This window comes from Helianthus annuus, chromosome 7 (assembly GCF_002127325.2).
Source record: "Helianthus annuus cultivar XRQ/B chromosome 7, HanXRQr2.0-SUNRISE, whole genome shotgun sequence".
Classification (NCBI taxonomy): Eukaryota; Viridiplantae; Streptophyta; class Magnoliopsida; order Asterales; family Asteraceae; genus Helianthus; species Helianthus annuus.
In genome coordinates, this window is record NC_035439.2 from 28,353,211 (window position 1) to 28,371,319 (window position 18,109).

Genomic DNA, 18,109 nt, shown 5'->3' on the forward strand with positions numbered 1-18,109 from the left:
ACATGCAAACCGAAACCTAGGCCCATGTCACTATCATTCTAGCCCAACCCACAATTGTTTAACCCAAAACATAAACAAACTAATTACAAAATCAACCCCTAAACATTGTTAACCTACATGAATAAACCTTCAGGTTCCAACATTTATAATAAAGGTTGCATGTCGAACAGCTTCGCCCCAGAAATAATTTGGTACACCCCTTGCTTTCATGAGACACCGAGTCATCTCGAGTAGCGTTCGGTTTCTCCGTTCAACAATGCCGTTTTGTTGAGGTGCATAAGGGGCCGTCAACATTCGTGCTATACCTTTTTGGTTACAGAACCGGTTAAGATCATGAGAAGTAAATTCACCGCCTCTATCCGTATGGAACGTTTTAACTTCTTTACTGGTTCGCTTTTCAATCGCCGTTATGAATCTTCTAATGACATTTGACGCGTCACTCTTATTTTTCAAGAGAAAAGACCACATATATCTTGAAAAATCGTCAATAAGTACCAGAATATAAATATTACCAGCTTGTGTGGGTGGATCGACTGGTCCGCAAAGGTCCCCATGTATCATATCAAGAATATGTGTTGCTCTATATGTTGCTTTTTTTGGGAAGGAGCGTTTCGTTTGTTTAGCAACCATGCAAGACTCGCAGAACTGATGTTGATGCTTAACAACCGGTACCCATTTAGCTAACTTGTGCATCAAATTCACCGCACCAAAGCTGATATGGCCAAGTCGGGCATGCCATAACCAAGACTCTTCATCAATGTTAGCTTTTAAACAATGAGGTTTTCCAACTTTTAGTCGGGTTTTATAAAGACGATTTTCACTTCGCTGGACTTTCATAAGCAATCTTCCACCTTTGTCTCGCATGGTTAAGAATTTGCCCCGAAGACGAATATCACAACTGGATATTGTAGCTTGTCCGAGATTGATCACGTTACTTCGGAGCGATGGAATATAGTAAATATCTTTCAGCAGTTTCTGCTCTCCGCTCTTTCCTTCAAACAAGATAGATCCCTTTCCTTTTATACTCACGCACGACCCATCTCCGAATCTCACCCGTCCAATTATATGTTCATTTAATTCAGAAAAGTACGAGTAATTACCGGTCATATGATTACTCGCACCGTTGTCCAAATACCATACATCATCTTCTTCATTATCGTTTCGATCTTTGGAGGGATGAACTTATCTTCATTCAAGAATATCGTTTCTTGAACATGGTTCATCATGAAAAAAGTTCCTTCCTCATGATCCGCATCTCCCTCTTTCGTCTCATTGAGATTTTCCTCGTGGTCTCGGGTTCGTTCCGGGCATCTTGAGACGAAGTGTCCGTACTTGTCGCAACGATAACACTTGATATTTGAGAGGTCACGTTTGCCCTTTTGTTTTTGATCTTCACTTTTTTTCGAGGAATCACGCTGACCATGATTTTGGGTGTTACCCCGACCACGGCCACGACCACGACCTCGAGAGTTTGCACCACGACCTCTACCCCTATTTGAATCATAGTTTCTGTTGGAAGATTCGGCCCTTGAATAAAGCAGTTTTCCTTGAGTCTCGTTGCCTTTGTTCTCTTCTTTGATCCTTTCTTCGTAAGCTTTCAATCTACCAACCACATCTTTGAACCCAACCGTTTTAAGATCCAAAACCTGTTCAAGTGATGCCACAATGTGGACAAATCGCCTGGGAACACTTGTGAGAAATTTCTTTACTAACTTGTGTTCAGATATGACATCTCCAAGTGTGGTTGATTTTGAAGCAATACCGGACAATTTCGTTGCATAATCGTGTATCGTACCGATGTCTTCCATCTTCAAACTATCAAACTCGGCAGTTAATGTTTGAAGTCTCGCTTCCTTCACGCGTTCAGTCCCTAGATTCCTTGTGTTAATAGCCTCCCACATCTCCTTGCCGGTTTTCAGTTTCCCGATTTGAAGAATCAAATCTTCCGGTATGGATTGAAATAGGAGGCCCTTAACAATATTGTTCTTCTTGGCATCGTCTAAGCCCGGATCTATCACTTCCCAGACTCCATGAATTCCAAGAATTACTTCCATTCGCATGCTCCATATGGTGTAGTTTATTGGCGTCAACATTGGACATTGAAACGTCAACATGTTTGGTTCTTTTGTCGGCGGATTTGACCCGCTTGCATCAATACTCCCTGTCATCTGAAACTTTTTCCTGGTACGCGAATACGTCTGCAACAAATCTTTTTCCAGCCCTGTAAAACGGTCAGAACGGATTATGTTTTGATTCGTGTCGAACTCGCGTAGGACAATCAACGGTTTCCCGTTTCCAACCTACTATGTTCGACTTCCACAAGACAACCAGCAGTCACGAGGACTGCTTCCAACTTGTTTTATGAGTCAAAACAGAATCGTATGCCACTAAGATGGTCTCCGTCTTTGATATCTCCTCACAACCGATATCCTCTAGATCGCAGGAATCGATTGGCACGAGCAAGCCCTTGAATAAACTTAAAGCTCTGATACCAATTGAAGGTAATCAGAGGAAAAGAAAAACAGATTGCCAAACACGCAATTTTATTGAAGAAATCTAACTCAAAAACTTCAATTACATAATCCCTACCCTATACACGGTATTTATAGACTAACCAAAACATGTTAGAATATAACCAGGATTCTGCATTAATTTAAACCACATAATTATCTAAAATAACTCCTTATTTTAGGAATAGATAATTATCTCATATTTAAATTAAACTTGGACTCCACTCCAAGTTAATACCCGAGCCCGATCAACGCCAAAGCTACAATCGGACTCAGACATTCGCCAACACTCGGGTTCACGTATATGCCCTGGTATGGGTATGACCGGTTTTTGATTTTTAGGTATTGGTCATATCTAGGTCGGGTTCAGGTCTGGGTATTGGCCAGAAAATCTATACCCCGTGTACCTGAGTTTGAGTTCGGGTTTTCAATAGCAGGGTATTAGAATACCCTATTTCCGGGTCTGGGTAGGGTTCGGGTATGGTTCGAGTTCGGGTATCGATCGGGTTTTTCGAGTCATTTTTTTTTGTATAAAACATAAAACTATAATGGAAACCTTTATTTATACATATTGTATGGCTTGGAATCTGTCCAAAAAGCCTCATACAAGCTCTAAACGTTCAAAAAAATTATTGTACACAACGGGTCCGGGTATTACGAAAACCCGGGTACGAAAAGAACCCGGGTTCAGGGTTGGGTATTGAACAGAATACACATACCCGGTTCCTACCCTACGGGTAGGGTCAGGTTCGGGTTTAAAAAAAACCCGATTTTTCTACTACGCAGGTTCGGGTTTTTTTTCCGGATTCGAGTTTTTCTTTTGCACCTCTACCAGTTACACCGTTATACATGTCAAACTACACCAGTGTCAAGAAGTTCGTGTGTATTTTTCCAGTTATATATTTCTGCCCAATAGAATAATCTTTCTGATTAATGGTCCCAATAGAATATATAATCTTTCTGATTAATGGTGACAGTGTCATCATGCAAAGATATTTCCACATATAAATATATTTAAACTTCCTTCTTAGCTAATAATTTGATATCTATTATTTAATTTTGATCTTCTATTTTATTACCTCGATAAGATTATTATATACTTCGTACATTGTGCTTCTTGAACTATTTAAAGCTTCGACATATATATTTTAAATAAAAAGTAATAAATTAGTTTTTATATCAAAGGAGGCCAGCCTTACTTTCCTAGTTTTTATACCCACGAGTTTTCGAGAAGTTATTAAATAACAAATTGGGTTAAAAACTTTCATAGTTCAACTAAATACCCACGAGTTCGTAGTTATCTAGAAGTTATTAAATAACAAATTGGGTTAAAAAAAGTAAAACCATCGATTAGAATTTTTAAGGTAAATCATTAACTAAAGGTTGGTTTAATCATTAATTTTAGGGTTAAACTATCAATCAGAAATCATTAGTAAAAATATAAGCTTAAACAAGATGTTTTTTTTTTGAAAGGTGAATTTCTTTAATTCTTGTCGTCTGTGGGACTTGAACCCAAGACCTTCCCATTCTCAACCTAGGTATTTTAAAGGCTTTGCCTTTGCCAATGGACCACCACCCCATTGGTAAGCTTAAACAAGATGTAGTAGTAGGTTTTTAAATGGTGAACTTTATTGATAAAGGTGTTTTTTATTTAAATTATACATATGAAAATAAGAATTCTAATGTGAATGCTCTAAGATCATGTGTAGTGGTCACTCAATTGGTTTGGTCTTTTTTGTTATGTGGCGTTCACGTCATCAAGGCCTGAAAATTGAGTAAAATAGAGTAATGGTGAGTCGTGTGAAATTAGTGTGTTTGAAATTGAAATAAAAATATAAAAAAAAAATGGATTGGTCAAGACAATCATCATCCTCTCTCTTTCACTCTCTTGCACTACGGAACGACACCCCAAAATGTCAAACCACATGAGGAGAGGTGGTGTTGAGCATGTACTTTGGCCTACCAGATGCTCACTACAGATGGTCTAACAATATTAGTTTTAGTGCATCTAAATTTAAGTTTTTAATTCATTTAAGCCAATTATGAAATTAAAGGTAACTAAAAAGTTTACCAAGGGAAAAAAAAGTAAAGTTGGTCAAGAGTTTTGGATGATTGCCGATTCAACATCGCCATTCGTCCATCGATCAAGAACACTGTTCGGCAATCGACATTATCAAATCATCAAATTGGAAATTCACGATTGAACTAAACCGAAAATTTGGCACCACATTCATCTCAAATCGATCCTCTCTTCTCAAATCCGATTGTAGGTTATTGATTAGAATATATGTGACTTATGCTTGATTCAACCTACATATAGTGTTAACTAACAATTTGAAACGTAGAACTGTTTAAGAAATTATGGCTTCTAAACAGTTTTAGTAGTCAAAAACGTTAAAAGTGAAAATAAATGAATAGTTAGAAACGTCAAAAACGTTAAATGAATAACTGGTTGATGCACCCGGGTTTTTACCCATGGTACCTAAGTTCGATCCCCACTTGAGGCGGTTTATTCCCCTCTGTGGCGGCTCTCAACTCGTCAAGCCTTGATCCAGGGCGAGGTACCTGTGGGGTTTTCTCCCTGAACGCTGATTACTCTCTGATGCCAGCTGGGGTACGGTTAAGACACTCACGTCTGGCCGGAGAGGGGCGACGGGCCTCCCCAATGGGGAGGGGGGTGTCTCGCACCCAAAAAGTTGTGACACCTTGCCGTTCAAAAAAAATGAATAATTAGGAAGGTTTGGAATTGAGGCTCTGGATAGGTTGAAGCTAATGTCAATAAAGATCATGTTGAGACAATGAGACTAGTAGTGATGAAGATGATTTTGACGTTGATGCTAATGTTGATGTTAATTTTGTTGATGTATTTGATCTAAAAAACTTGGGATGGACTTAATTATGACATGATTGATGACGGGGTAGCCCGAGATCAAATAAAACGGCCAAGTATGTAAACACTTAAAAGGTTAAAAGGTTCAACGCTTGAAAAAGCTGAAGAGATCGAGTAAAGTAACACGGGAACAGTGAACAAGTCACATCCCCAAACAGTCTCACCAACCACAGCCGTAAAAGCAATGCAGGTCCACAGAATACACGCTATTATCCGGGGGTCAAAAGGCTTCAACCCCCGAAAGGGTAAGCCCCTCACTGCAAGCTGGTTCACTAGTCAAATGTATACTCCTTTGGGACATGTCTTTGCCTATAAAATGACACTTCATTCATTAACAAAGACATCCTGGATCAGACTAGTTCTCTCAAACTCTGGTCCTTTACATCGTACATTCACTTCACTCAAAGTGTCCCTCATTCAAAGTGACATTACACTTATTCTTTCTGTTCCTCAATCCATTTCTGAACAATACTTCAGAATTGGATCCTTAAACAAGAAACATAAACCAGTGAACCTCCTTCCACGTCTTGCAAACATGGGGGGACCCCACGACCTGCGTTAGGCAAGGTTAAACCCTTTAACCCTTCTGCCTAACCACCCATGTCGCTATCCTCGGTCTATATTTTGTTGTCTCAACAAGTTGGCGCCCACCGTGGGGCTACGCCACTATTTCTCCTCAAAAAAGACCTAGTAGTGTAGCTCTTCTCTCTCAAAGTCGTCATGTCTGAAAGTGGATCACCAGGTGAAGTGAACCAGGTACCAAACACTTCAACTCCGGGTAGTAGCCAAGCCCATGTGGCTATCCCAACTTCTTTTTCAACTCCGGGGAGCACACCCGAGTTTCTCACCTTTAACACTCCAACCCCCTCTAGATCTGGAGTTCCTTCCCCTAACGTCGGTGTCCCGGACACCCCCACACGTATTGAACTCACCCCCGAGGGAGTTGCTAACAATTTTCTTGAGTTGAGAACCCTCCTCAACCAGTATGTGAACAAAGAGAAGGACAAGGGAGTAAGGATTCGCCTAGATTACGACGAGCCTGAACCAACACTATCTCCCGGACCTCCCATTCCACCTTTTACAACCAGGAATGAGGCTGACCCCAGTAATCCTTCAAACCCCGTTCCATATTTACCCACCATGGCAAATCCTACAACATATCCCCTCTTTTCATCCCAACCAATTACAAGTGGTGCTCCTCTGGGTCACGAGCTGACTTTGGATCAGCTCCTACATTCCCCAGTAACGAGCTTTCCAGCTTCCACCTCCACTTCGTGGGAACAAGCCCTGTCAGTACTTCCATTAGCACGGAGTGCGGTAATGAGCACCCCCCTTGGGGTTAGCTGCCCGGTCACATCCGGAAGCCTCCAAGGTTTCAACCCTACGTCCCAGATGATGACCCAGATGATGGCCAGTTTCCCGTGGCAATACTTCATTAATCAAGTGCTAGCCACTCAAAGGGCCAACAATGACAATAGTAATATGGGTACAAGGGTCGAAGAAGACTTGGCTAAACCCTACAAGCCGAGTAACCTTTCATGCTTCTCACAGCAAATAGCTGATTATGATTTCCAAACAAAGATCAAGATGCCGTCCCACATCAGAACGTACGACGGGTCTGAAGACCCGGAGGACCATCTTCAGATCTTTACCGGTGCAGCAAGGATAGAAAAATGGTCAAACGCTGAATGTTGCTTAATGTTCATGCAAACCATCATCGGATCCGCTAGAATCTGGTTCAACGATTTACCCGCTCGAAGCATTCGAAGCTTTGACGACCTCAGCAAGGGTTTTTTAGCCAACTTCTCCCAGCAGAGACGATATGTCAAAGATGCAACCGTCATTTTTCAAATAAAACAGAGAGACAATGAAAGCCTTCGCGAGTTTATTGAACGATACAAGAAGGAAGGTCTAACCTATGTAGGGGCAGATGAAAAAATGAGGGTAGCTGGTTTCATGAACGCTATCACCTCAAAGTACCTCACAAGAGATTTCAACAAGTCCCTACCTAAGACCTTGGAGGAGGCCCTGGAAAGAGCAGAAGCCCACATTCGGGGAGAGGAAGCGGTTGACATCAAGGAACAAAGGAAGAGAGGGTCTAGCTGGAGAAGTAATAGCCCAGTCAGAAAAAGAGGGAATTACAGCTCCTATGACAGACGGCAAAAGGGTTCAGACCATCGAAGGTCTGAAGGCCGGAACCCTCCAACCAGGGAAAAAGGCATGAGTTTCACACCTCTCACAAAGACCCCTCAAGAAATCCTGGCAACCGAGGAAGTCAAACAGAACTTTAGGCCTCCCATGCCTCTCCCCAAAAGTAGAAAAAATGAGAACTCCACACAGTTCTGCGAATTTCATGAAGAAAAGGGACATCACACCAACGATTGCTTCCAACTAAAGAAAAGAATTGAAGAGGCTGTTAAGTCAGGCGAACTCGCCCATTTGGTAAAAGGGGTTCGAGACAAGATGGCTGAAGGCAAAGGAAAGGAAGTCAATATGGTAAACTCTGATGAAAATGTTCCTCATAAGAGGCAGCGGTTGGAAGCTTGGGAGCTTCAATGTGTTTGCTTTCCCCCAACTAAAAAAGACCCCCTTTCAAGCCCTCTAGTCGTAGTAGCTACCATTGGGACGCTGGAAACACATAGGGCATACATAGACACTGGGGCAGCCACTGAAATCATGTTCGAGAAATTTTTCAACCGCTTAAGCAACGAAGAACGTTCGAGGCTTCAACCCTCTGAAACCTCCATAAAAGGTATCGCCGATGTACCCCTCAAGCTTTTAGGGCAATTGACACTGGATGTTTGCTTCAGTGAAGGTCAGAAGAAGAGAGTCCAGCCGCTTACCTTCGTAGTCCTCAACATACCTTCGAACTATGATGTAATCATAGGAAGACCAGGGCAATGTGCCTTCTTTATGGCAGTATCCGTTGGGCATGGCACGGCTAAATTCCCAACCGAAAGTGGGGTGGCAACCCTTCAACCCTCCCAAGAGGCCTACATGATCGAAGGTGAAAGTCCCAGAAATGAAGAAGACAAGCAAAGGCTTATCATAAACCCTAAGTACCCTGAACAAAGAATAAGGGTCAACCCAAACCTTTCACAAGAAACTCTCTCCTATTTGAAAAAGTTGTTGACACACTACAGCGATGTCTTCGCTTGGTGTCCGGAAGATATGACAGGAATCCCTCGAAGTATTGCCAAACATGAGTTGAGGATACCTCCTAATGTCAAACCTGTTGTACAAAAGAAAAGGAGCTTAGCACTAGAAAGAAGCCTGGCTGCTTGTCAGGAGGTTGAGAAGCTCGTCTCAGCTGGCATTCTCCGAGAAGTCAAGTACCAATCATGGGTTGCAAACCCGGTCATGGTCAAAAAACCTGATAACTCCTGGAGAATGTGCATAGACTTCAAAGATCTCAACAAAGCTTGTCCTAAGGACTGCTACCCACTACCAGAAATTGACCTTAAGGTTGACTCGCTCACCGGTTACCCTTTCAAATGCTTTCTTGATGCTTACAAAGGGTATCACCAAATACTCATGAAAGAGGAAGATGAAGAAAAGACGGCATTCCACACTGATAAAGGAATCTTCTGTTATAAGAAGATGCCTTTTGGGCTAAAAAACGCCGGTGCAACCTACCGACGTCTGGTAGACAAAGCTTTTGCAAGCCAAATTGGTAAAAACATGGAAGCCTATGTTGATGACTTAGTAATCAAAAGCAAGATGGAGAATCAAATGCTCGACGATATCCAAGAAACTTTCAAAAATCTCAGAAAGGTTAACATGAAACTTAACCCTGAAAAGTGCTCGTTTGGGTTCGAAGAAGGAAAATTCCTGGGTCACATCGTTGGAAAACAAAGCATCAAAGCCAACCCAAATAAAGTAAAGGCTGTCCTCGAAGCCAAGCCACCAAAAACCAAAAAAGAGGTTGAAAGCTTAAACGGGAAACTTGCTGCCCTGAAGCGTTTTACTTCCAAGCATGCAACATCAAGCAAATTCCAAGGTCCCAAAACAAAAAGGCTGACGCTTTAAGTAAACTAGCATCCCTCACCTTCGCCCACCTCACCAAAAAGGTGTTGGTTGAAGTGTTGAAGGCTCCATCGATTGATGAATTGGAAGTCCAAGATGTAGTCACCGAAGAAGATCCAAACTGGATGACTCCCATCAAAAAATTCCTTCAAAATGGTGAATTACCAAATGATCAAGTAGAAGCTGAAAGGGTTAAAACCAAAGCAAAGCAATATGAGTTGCAAGGAGAAACCCTCTACAAAAAGGGTTACCTTGCCCCCTTGCTAAGATGTGTTGGTCCCGAGCAAAGTAAATATTTGATCAAGGAAATTCACGAAGGCATATGTGGAGCCCATTTTGGAGCAAGGTCGGTGGTTGCAAAACTCATGAACCTCGGATATTTTTGGCCCTCGATGCATCGTGACACCACCGAGCAATTGAAGAAATGTGATGCTTGCCAAATTCATGCTCCAATCCCAAAAAGTCCCAAGCATGATCTTGTCCCAATAACCTCGGAATGGCCGTTCCATAAGTGGGGAATGGACATTGTTGGACCATTCCCTCCAGGCAAAGGAGGAGTGAAATTTTTGCTAGTGGCAATAGACTATTTCACCAAATGGCCCGAGGTTAAACCCCTTGCAAAGATCACAGGCAAACAGGTCATTGACTTCGTTTAGGAAAGCATCATCTGCCGCTATGGATTGCCAGGAGAGATCGTCACCGACAATGGAAAGCAATTCGCTGACAAACCTTTCAGCCTCTGGTGTAAAGAGTACAGAATCAAACAGATCTTCAGCTCACTGGCTTATCCACAATCAAATGGCCAGGTTGAAAGGGCTAACCGAAGCATAGTGGAAGGCATCAAGACAAGATTAGGAAGGTATGAAAGCAATTGGCTCGAAGAATTGCCTAGTGTTCTATGGGCAATTAGAACAACCGAAAAAACAAGCCACAAGAAAACACCCTATAGCTTGGTTTTTGGATCTGAGGCCGTAATCCCCGCTGAAATAGGAGTTGTAACCCAACGAATCGTCAACATGGATCCCGGAACAAACCAAAAAGAGACCATGTTGAATTTACAACTCCTAGAGGAAGCCCGAGATCAAGCCGCAATCCAAGAAGCCAAATACAAGCAGAAGATGGAAGCCTACTACAACAAGAAGGTTAAGAACGAACGATTCAAGCCAGGGGACCTAGTCCTCAGAAACAATGAAGCTAGCAAAAAGGAAAACCAAGGAAAGCTGGGCCCAAAATGGGAAGGTCCATACACCATCCTCGAAGCACACAAGGGTGGATCCTACAAGCTAGCAGATTCAGAAGGCAAAAGGCTTCCAAGGCATTGGAACGGCAAAACCCTGAGAAGATTCCATGTTTAGATAGTAAAGTTTAGTTTGTATTAAAATGTACCTCGAACAACGCTACGAAAACCTTTTGTAAAAAGCAAAGTATTGCTTGAATGAATGAAGTTGTTTTATCAAACTTGTCTCTCTATCCTAAGATCAGGTTGAGAACCTAGCAAAAAACTCCATGGCAAGGGCCATGTAAGGGGATGAGCTCCCAGGCCACATCGCTCAATAGGTTCAAGGGTTGAATGAACCTATATAAGGGGTGAGTTCCTAAATCAATACAACTCCATGAGACTTATTAAGCCAAAACAATAATGTCTCATAGACAGGCTTGAACAACCTACAGCAATCGTTCATTAAGCCTTAGAAATATAACCAACAAATAGGCTTACGAAATCGAGTAAATCACAAAGAAATAATAAAGAGGATAGATACTACGTCTTCTTGTTCAAAAACACCAAGGCTAAGTGTCTGCAGCACTGAACCCTTTGAAGTGTAAAAAACATAAAGACAAAGTAAACTCAACAAAGACAAGGTTAAAAAAGAATGAAAATTGCCAAAGGAAAAACAAGCAAATCCCTCAATAAAACATACAAACCAAACCAGAAGCTATCAAGGCTTCAAGCTGCCAACACAACAGCTTAAAACGTTGCAGGCTTCAACCCACCGACGATTAGCCAAAAGGCTTGCAAGGTTAAAGCCAATCAAACGAACTAGACAAAACAGGCATAAAAACACAACACAAGTAACATAATAACCATCACATCATAGCAAAGAAAGTCATAAGAGACTTTCAAATAAAAGTTAAAGCAAGTTCTAGTAACTTGCAAGGTAAACTATTGTTCAGATGGCCATGCAGGCCCAACACACCACCAACAGGAACCTTAAGGGTTCCTGGAAACCTAATATTGTTTAAAATAACATTACAAACCATAAAGTGTTTTGCTAAGAAAGCTACGAATAATCATCAGATGGCAGAAGACTTGGAACCCTCAGCTTTGGACTTCTTGGCTTTCTTAGACTTCTTAAACTTAGCACCATCATCACCACCAACGGCTGAGGTCTCTAAACCAACATCCTTCGAAGCATCCGGCAGACTCGAGAGAGTATCATCACTATCTCCGGAATAAGATCTCTTCTTTGAAAGGGAGCCCAAGACCTCAGTGCAAACCTTTTCATTTAGACCCTCTGGTTTCAAATCCTGTAAAACAGACAAAGGCTTACCAAAGCAAGAGGAAACCTGATGAACATAAGGATAGGTTAGCCTCTCCATTTGTTCAACTGAGCTTTTGAACACATCAGGAGCATCTGGGCGAAATAAGGGAGACTTTTCCAGAGCATGCCCAGCTTCATGCAGCTTGTAACCAGCAACGAGACCTTGGTGTTTTCCCAAGTTTAGCAACTTTTTATATACATCACCAAGAGCAGAATTAAACTCGGTAGAATGAAGCAGGTAAGTGACAACCTGTTGAAAGCCCTGCTCAATCAACCACTGGTTATCACTAGTTGCACGAGATACCGAAGCCTTCAAACTCTCCTTCTCTTCATCAAAGGCTTTCTGGGCAACAGACAAAGCCTCCCTGTCCGCTTTAGCTTCAACCGATCAGCCTCAAAGCTCTTCTTAAAATCAATCATTTCAATCTCATGCTGCTTGGACAAGCCTTCAACCTTCTTCGACCAAGCTTCCTCCTTCTCAGCAAAGCTGCTTATCTCCTTTCTCATCGACGCCATCGAAGACTTCATCTTATCTTTCTTCTTGGAAAAGTCTTCATACTCTCGCATCCTTTGCGAAAACGAGCAACCCCCTGAGGAAGCATAGCAGCAAGGTTGCAAGTACTAAGAATCATCCGGGACAGCATCACATCATCATCCATTTCGGAGATAGTCTTGTGAACCGAAGGAGGAGCAATATGACTCAAGGCCTCTTCACAAACAGCAGCATCTTTAAAGCTATTGATGTGCGTGAAGTGTATTATATTTTTGATGTATATTTAAGCCCCTTTTTACACTTTTAGCCAAGTTTTAAATTTATAAAACACGATATTCACTAACACTAAACACACATATGGGCAAGTGCACCCATCGTGGACGTAGTATAGTGTTGGTAAGATACCGAGGTCGTCCAAGGACACAAGAGCTTTTAATACCGGTTTATCCTCAACGTCTAACCAAATCAAAAAGTGAGAAAAATGTTTTAAACTAAGAAAAATAAAATCTAACTAAATGCTGAAAAATAAAATAAAATAAAACAGATAGACAAGATGAATCACTTGGATCCGACACGTGTATTAGTATAACCTTTGATTATTTTCGCACTTTTGCACTTGTTTAAGAGATTATCTTAGTTATTGTAGTAGGCCCCTCTTTTGAAGGCGACGTTACCCTCAACCCAGTAGTTTGAGTCAGCAAGGATACAATCCTAAAGGGTCGGATTATTGAAAGATAATGAATTAAGTTATTAATGCAAATTGTGGTAGGCCCCGCTTTTGGCGGTGACGTTACCCTCGGCTAAGTAGTCTGAGTCAGCAGGGATACAGTCCTAAATAGCCGGGTTATAGTATTAATAGTAGTTAACTTATGAGGGGGTCAAAGAGTTTGGATCCCCGCCATCCAATACCTATGGGTATTGAAGGAGATCCTACTAAATTTGACCCAAGTCCCAAGCAGGACCTCTAAAACGCTGAACAAGGGCAAGACCCTTACCAAACCGTTCCCTTAACCCCCGACCAGGTAGCCAACATACCTCCATATAGACCGTGGAGATATGAATGGTGCAAATCTTTTATTTTATATAGACAGTAAAATAACGCCAAGACACCACGGACAAACGATAAGGAAAGATCACCTTCAACATAAGTAACTAGTTATTAAAGTCATTAATACAAAACCAAATAAAAAGTGCAAAAGATTAAAAATAAAAAGTATTATACTAAACACTTGTCTTCACCAAGTGATGTAAGAGACTTAGGCAAACATGGCCTTGATTGTCAAGAACTCTTACGATCAATCTTGGATCCCGAGACGACTCACACACTCTACGATGGACAATGGATGATGGTGGTGGATGATGGTGTTATGGTGGTGGTGGTGGATGAAGTGTGAGAGAGGTGGTGTGCCAAGGGATGAGATGGAATGAAGCCAAGCACCCCTATTTATAGGCTGAACAGAAGGCTGGGCACGGCCCCGTGTCCGCTGGACACGCCCCCGTGCCCGTCTGACATTCTCTCTCTTCATTAATTGTAATTCGCAATTACAATTAATGCGCCTGCTGTACTTTCACCACGCCCCCGTGCCCGCTGGACACGACCCCGTGGTGGGCAATGGAAGCTTCTACTGGTTTGTCTTTTCTGCTGCTTCCTGGGCACGCCCCCGTGTTCGCTGGACACGGGGCGTGTTCAGTCTCTGTTTTCTCTTCTTTGCCTTGGGAGGTGCCGTTGAGGGTCCGGCAGTCTACTTTTGTTCCTTTTCTTGTATTTATGCTAGAATTAGTTGTCTTTTTGCTTCTTTTGTGATTTTGAGCTCATTTCATCCTGAAAATACAAAAGGAAGACAAAAACACTCTTTTCCCAACATTAGTACTTAAAAAGGGTTAGTTTTATGCCTTAATTGATGTGATTTATATGTTGCAATTTACACACATCAAATACCCCCACACTTGAACTTTTGCTTGTCCTCAAGCAAAACTCTTTAAATGTGGCTTACACTCCCAAATGGAATAGGTAGAAGAGAAAGTTTTTAGCTTGTCCTAGAGTGTCGGGAATCCAAGGTCTTTGTAAGTTTTATTTTTATTTATTTACAATCCTATTCGTTATGATTTATTTTGAACGTTTCATAAGATAAATTACTTATTTGGGCATAGCATGCCTTATTAAAATCCCATTTATATACAAGTTCACATACCTCACGGGGGATCACTCAACACTCGGCCGAAGGTGTATATTTTTAGTGAATCACTCGAGAGCGGCATGGAACTTACGCCTTCCATAGGCTTGCCAAGCAATCAATCCTCCTCCTTTTTAACTTTTTACCTTTGTAAATATCAAGAGGACTTTTGGGTGAAGGGTTAGGCTTGGGTTAAAGGTGGGTGGTTGGGTTAGTGGTTAGTAAAAGGGCGAAAATCGTAAAAAGCGTCGGTTTTCGTAAAATACCTTGTCTTTAGCGATTTTTATTTTGAAGTATTTCTCCAAACAAGCTTTTATATAGCATTTGTTTGTTTTTCACTTCATCATTTTTTTTTTCATCACATATAAAAGGCGAGTTTACGAAGAAAACCGAGCTTGTTACTAAAATAAAGGGTGAAAAATAAAAATGGTTTTTGGTGGTTGAAAAGGGTTTTGGGTAATGAAATGAAAGGTTTAGGCTCAAAGGGGCTATCTAGGGGGATTTTGGGTAGGTGATAAAAAAAATGAAAAATAATGGTTTTGAAAGAAAAATTGTTAGTCCTAATGCCTCAATCATTTACTTACTTGGGTTTGAGTTGGTAAGGACCGGGAATGTATCGTTGTGGCAAGTTCTAGATTTGTAAGAACCAAGCGGCTATTCACACAAGAAACGAAAAATGAGCATTTAGTCTAAATATGTATATTTTTATGCTCAATAAAGGCTCAAAACTCACTTTTGTGGGAATGGGTTTTTAATGTGATCAAGTATATATAATCGAATTTTTAACTAGACTTGTTATGCCGTTTCATAATCTTCTTATGTTGGTTCTTTGTTATCACGACGCTATCGGTTGTAAACTTGTAAAAATATAACCTTTTTAGAACTTGTTATTCCCAACTTAAACTAAGGCAAATAAAAAAATGAAAAAGTTTTTGAAAAAATTTGGGGTGTTTAGCGGTTCCAATAGAGTTTTGTGTAAGGCTTGTGTTTAGGATTTGCAACATTCAAGGTTTTAGCATCCCCCCCCCCCCCACACACACACACTTAAATTACACATTGTCCTCAATGTGTCCAAAAATAAGGTTTTTGGTTGATTCGGATGTGTAACAGTGGTTTAAAAAGCAAAGATTTTTGTTACTGGCATTCTGGACACGGCCCCGTGTCCATTGGACACGGCCCCGTGGTGAACTGCCAGTACCGAGAACTTACAGAAGATGAACACGGGGGCGTGTTGGGTGAACACGGCCTCGTGTCTGGCAAAAAATTGCAGGTCAGTAACCAAACAGCAGTTCTGGGAGATGAACACGGGGGCGTGTCGGCTGGACACGTCCCCGTGTGGACAGTCTGTAAGCCTGAAAAACAGGTTTTGTCTCCCGGTTTCTCCATTTCGGGGCTGCAAGTGCTAATGTTTAGCACTCTAACCCTTGCATTGTACCTGTCTAATCACTCAATACCAAACCAAACAAACATAAACCATCCTAAATTACCATCATCAAGTATCATCCAAGCATAAAGTAAAAATAAAACAAAGATAAAAGAAATAGTTAAAGAAAGTAAATTGTTCAACAAGCGGCACGCAGGCCGTAAATTGTTCGATAGAGAAGGGTACTTAAACCTGTGGGCTCATCACCAACCTGCCCCTCGTTCCTTCAAGCCTTCTACTCCATATCTTCATCGCTACCATCACCTCCACCCCCATGCCTCGCCATGTACTCCCGGATGCTACCGATATCATCTTGTATATCGTTAATGTTGCGCTCGATAGCTCCAACCCGGTGGTATGTGTTGTTGGTGAGATTGTAGGTGTTCCTGGTGCACATGAGGTTTTCCTGCAAAAGATCATGTAAACGTTGAAAGTTAGGAAAACCACCTCCTTGAGAGGAGGATTGACCTGGATCGCCTTGGGGTGGGTACTGAAAATGGGGAGGTGGTGCATGAAGAACTAGAGCCTCCTGCGGGTTCCATGCATAGCCTTGTGTCCTTTGAAAGCTCACCGTCCCGTCTTCCGCCTCATAAAGTAAGTTCATGGCTCGGCAAATGTGGTAGTCAACTCGTCCCGACCATGGACTCCTTTCAAAGGACCTTGGGATATTCATGAAATGCTTGAAGAGACGGTACACCCATCCCCCGAAGAAGATAGGTGTAGGAGCGTGAGCAAGGCGATTTAGGTGCATGTTCCGTAACAAGAGATAAGGAACATCGAGAGGCTTCTGGTTGTGGATGCAGTGAAGGACAACCAAATCTTTCAACCCTACAACGCCACTACTGTCGTGACGCTGGTTCAGCGAGTAGGTGAGGAGCCTGTGAATGTAGCGGTAAAGCGGGTCCCTCAGTTTGGTGCTTTTGGTGCTGCTCGGGTTGTAGATTCCTTCACCTATTTGAGCCCATGCGGCTTGGCGTTCAGTTGCATCCAAGTCTCGTAATCCCCCAGTATTCTCTTCATTTCCCGATTCCTCTTCACTATATAGCCCTATGATAGCTCCAAACTGTGCCATGGAGGTTGTGAACGTGGTCCCTCCACATCGGAATGTGACCGCATCATGGTCAAACGGGTCACATCTCGAGTTGAAAATGAATGTGCTGTAGAACTCCATCGTGCATTGATGCACCGACCGAAGCCGGGTGTTCAATGCGACAGCCAGTGGACCTCTCACAATGTTGTTGAATCGGTCAAGTTGATTCACCATGGTTAGCAAGTCGGTACACGCCCGCCTAGGGTACTCTTCCGGTCTTGTTTGTAGAATCTCGTATCGTGCCCTAGCGTCCAGTTCACTTGCGTTGAACCTCGTGAATTTCGACATCTGAAAGAATACATCAAAAGTTAGTACGAAACAAGGAAAATCGGAGTGAAACTGTAAACAGTAGGCTGGATACGGCCCCGTGTTCAGCGGACACGGCCCCGTGTCCAGGCGTCTGTAACCCAAAAATTTCATTTTTCGTCCCGGTTTCGAAAACCTGAAAATTTTTAGCCCAATAGTAGCGGTTTCCCCCGAAAATGAAACCCTAAGTGTCGTTTTTCCCAAAACAAACCGTTTACCCTTTCAATTTCGTGTTTTTTGGTTCAAGAACAAGGGTTTGGGGTTTTAGTTGGAAATCGAACGAATCTATCAACAATACATGTTTATTTACTTCCTACTATACTAATCTAAACTACTACTAACAGATTTCATCAAAAATTTTGAGTTCGATCCGGATGAACATGAAGAACCCTAGATTTTTCCCAATTTTTGATGTTTTAACTACATGCAAGTAACTAATCTAACTACTAAAGAGGATAGAATCATACCTTGACGTTGTTAAACTCGGTGGTAACGTTGGAAAACTGCAGAAAATCGCCTCAAACCAGAGCGTTTTCGGCTATACGGGGCGTGTGGAATGGTGTAACTGCTAGGAAAAGAGGGTTTTATCCCGACAGTTGCCTCGACACGGCCCCGTGTCCAGCGGACACGGCCCCGTGCCGGGCAAAGTTTTTGAAA

At 42.1% G+C, this 18,109-nt stretch overlaps 1 protein-coding gene across 1 annotated transcript; it reads right to left on the bottom strand.

Annotated features, from left to right (window-relative positions):
- Window positions 1-1,103: 1,103 nt before the first annotated feature.
- LOC118480172 lies at window positions 1,104-2,168 on the bottom strand. The gene has a single exon (XM_035974881.1). It carries the CDS (start codon window positions 2,166-2,168, stop codon window positions 1,104-1,106), a length of 1,065 nt encoding a protein of 354 aa, XP_035830774.1.
- Between the last annotated feature and the right edge of the window lie 15,941 nt (window positions 2,169-18,109).

What these genes read in the sequence shown, in the direction of transcription:
- LOC118480172 (XM_035974881.1), bottom strand. Translation starts at nt 2,168, where the DNA reads ATGACAGGGAGTATTGATGCAAGCGGGTCAAATCCGCCGACAAAAGAA.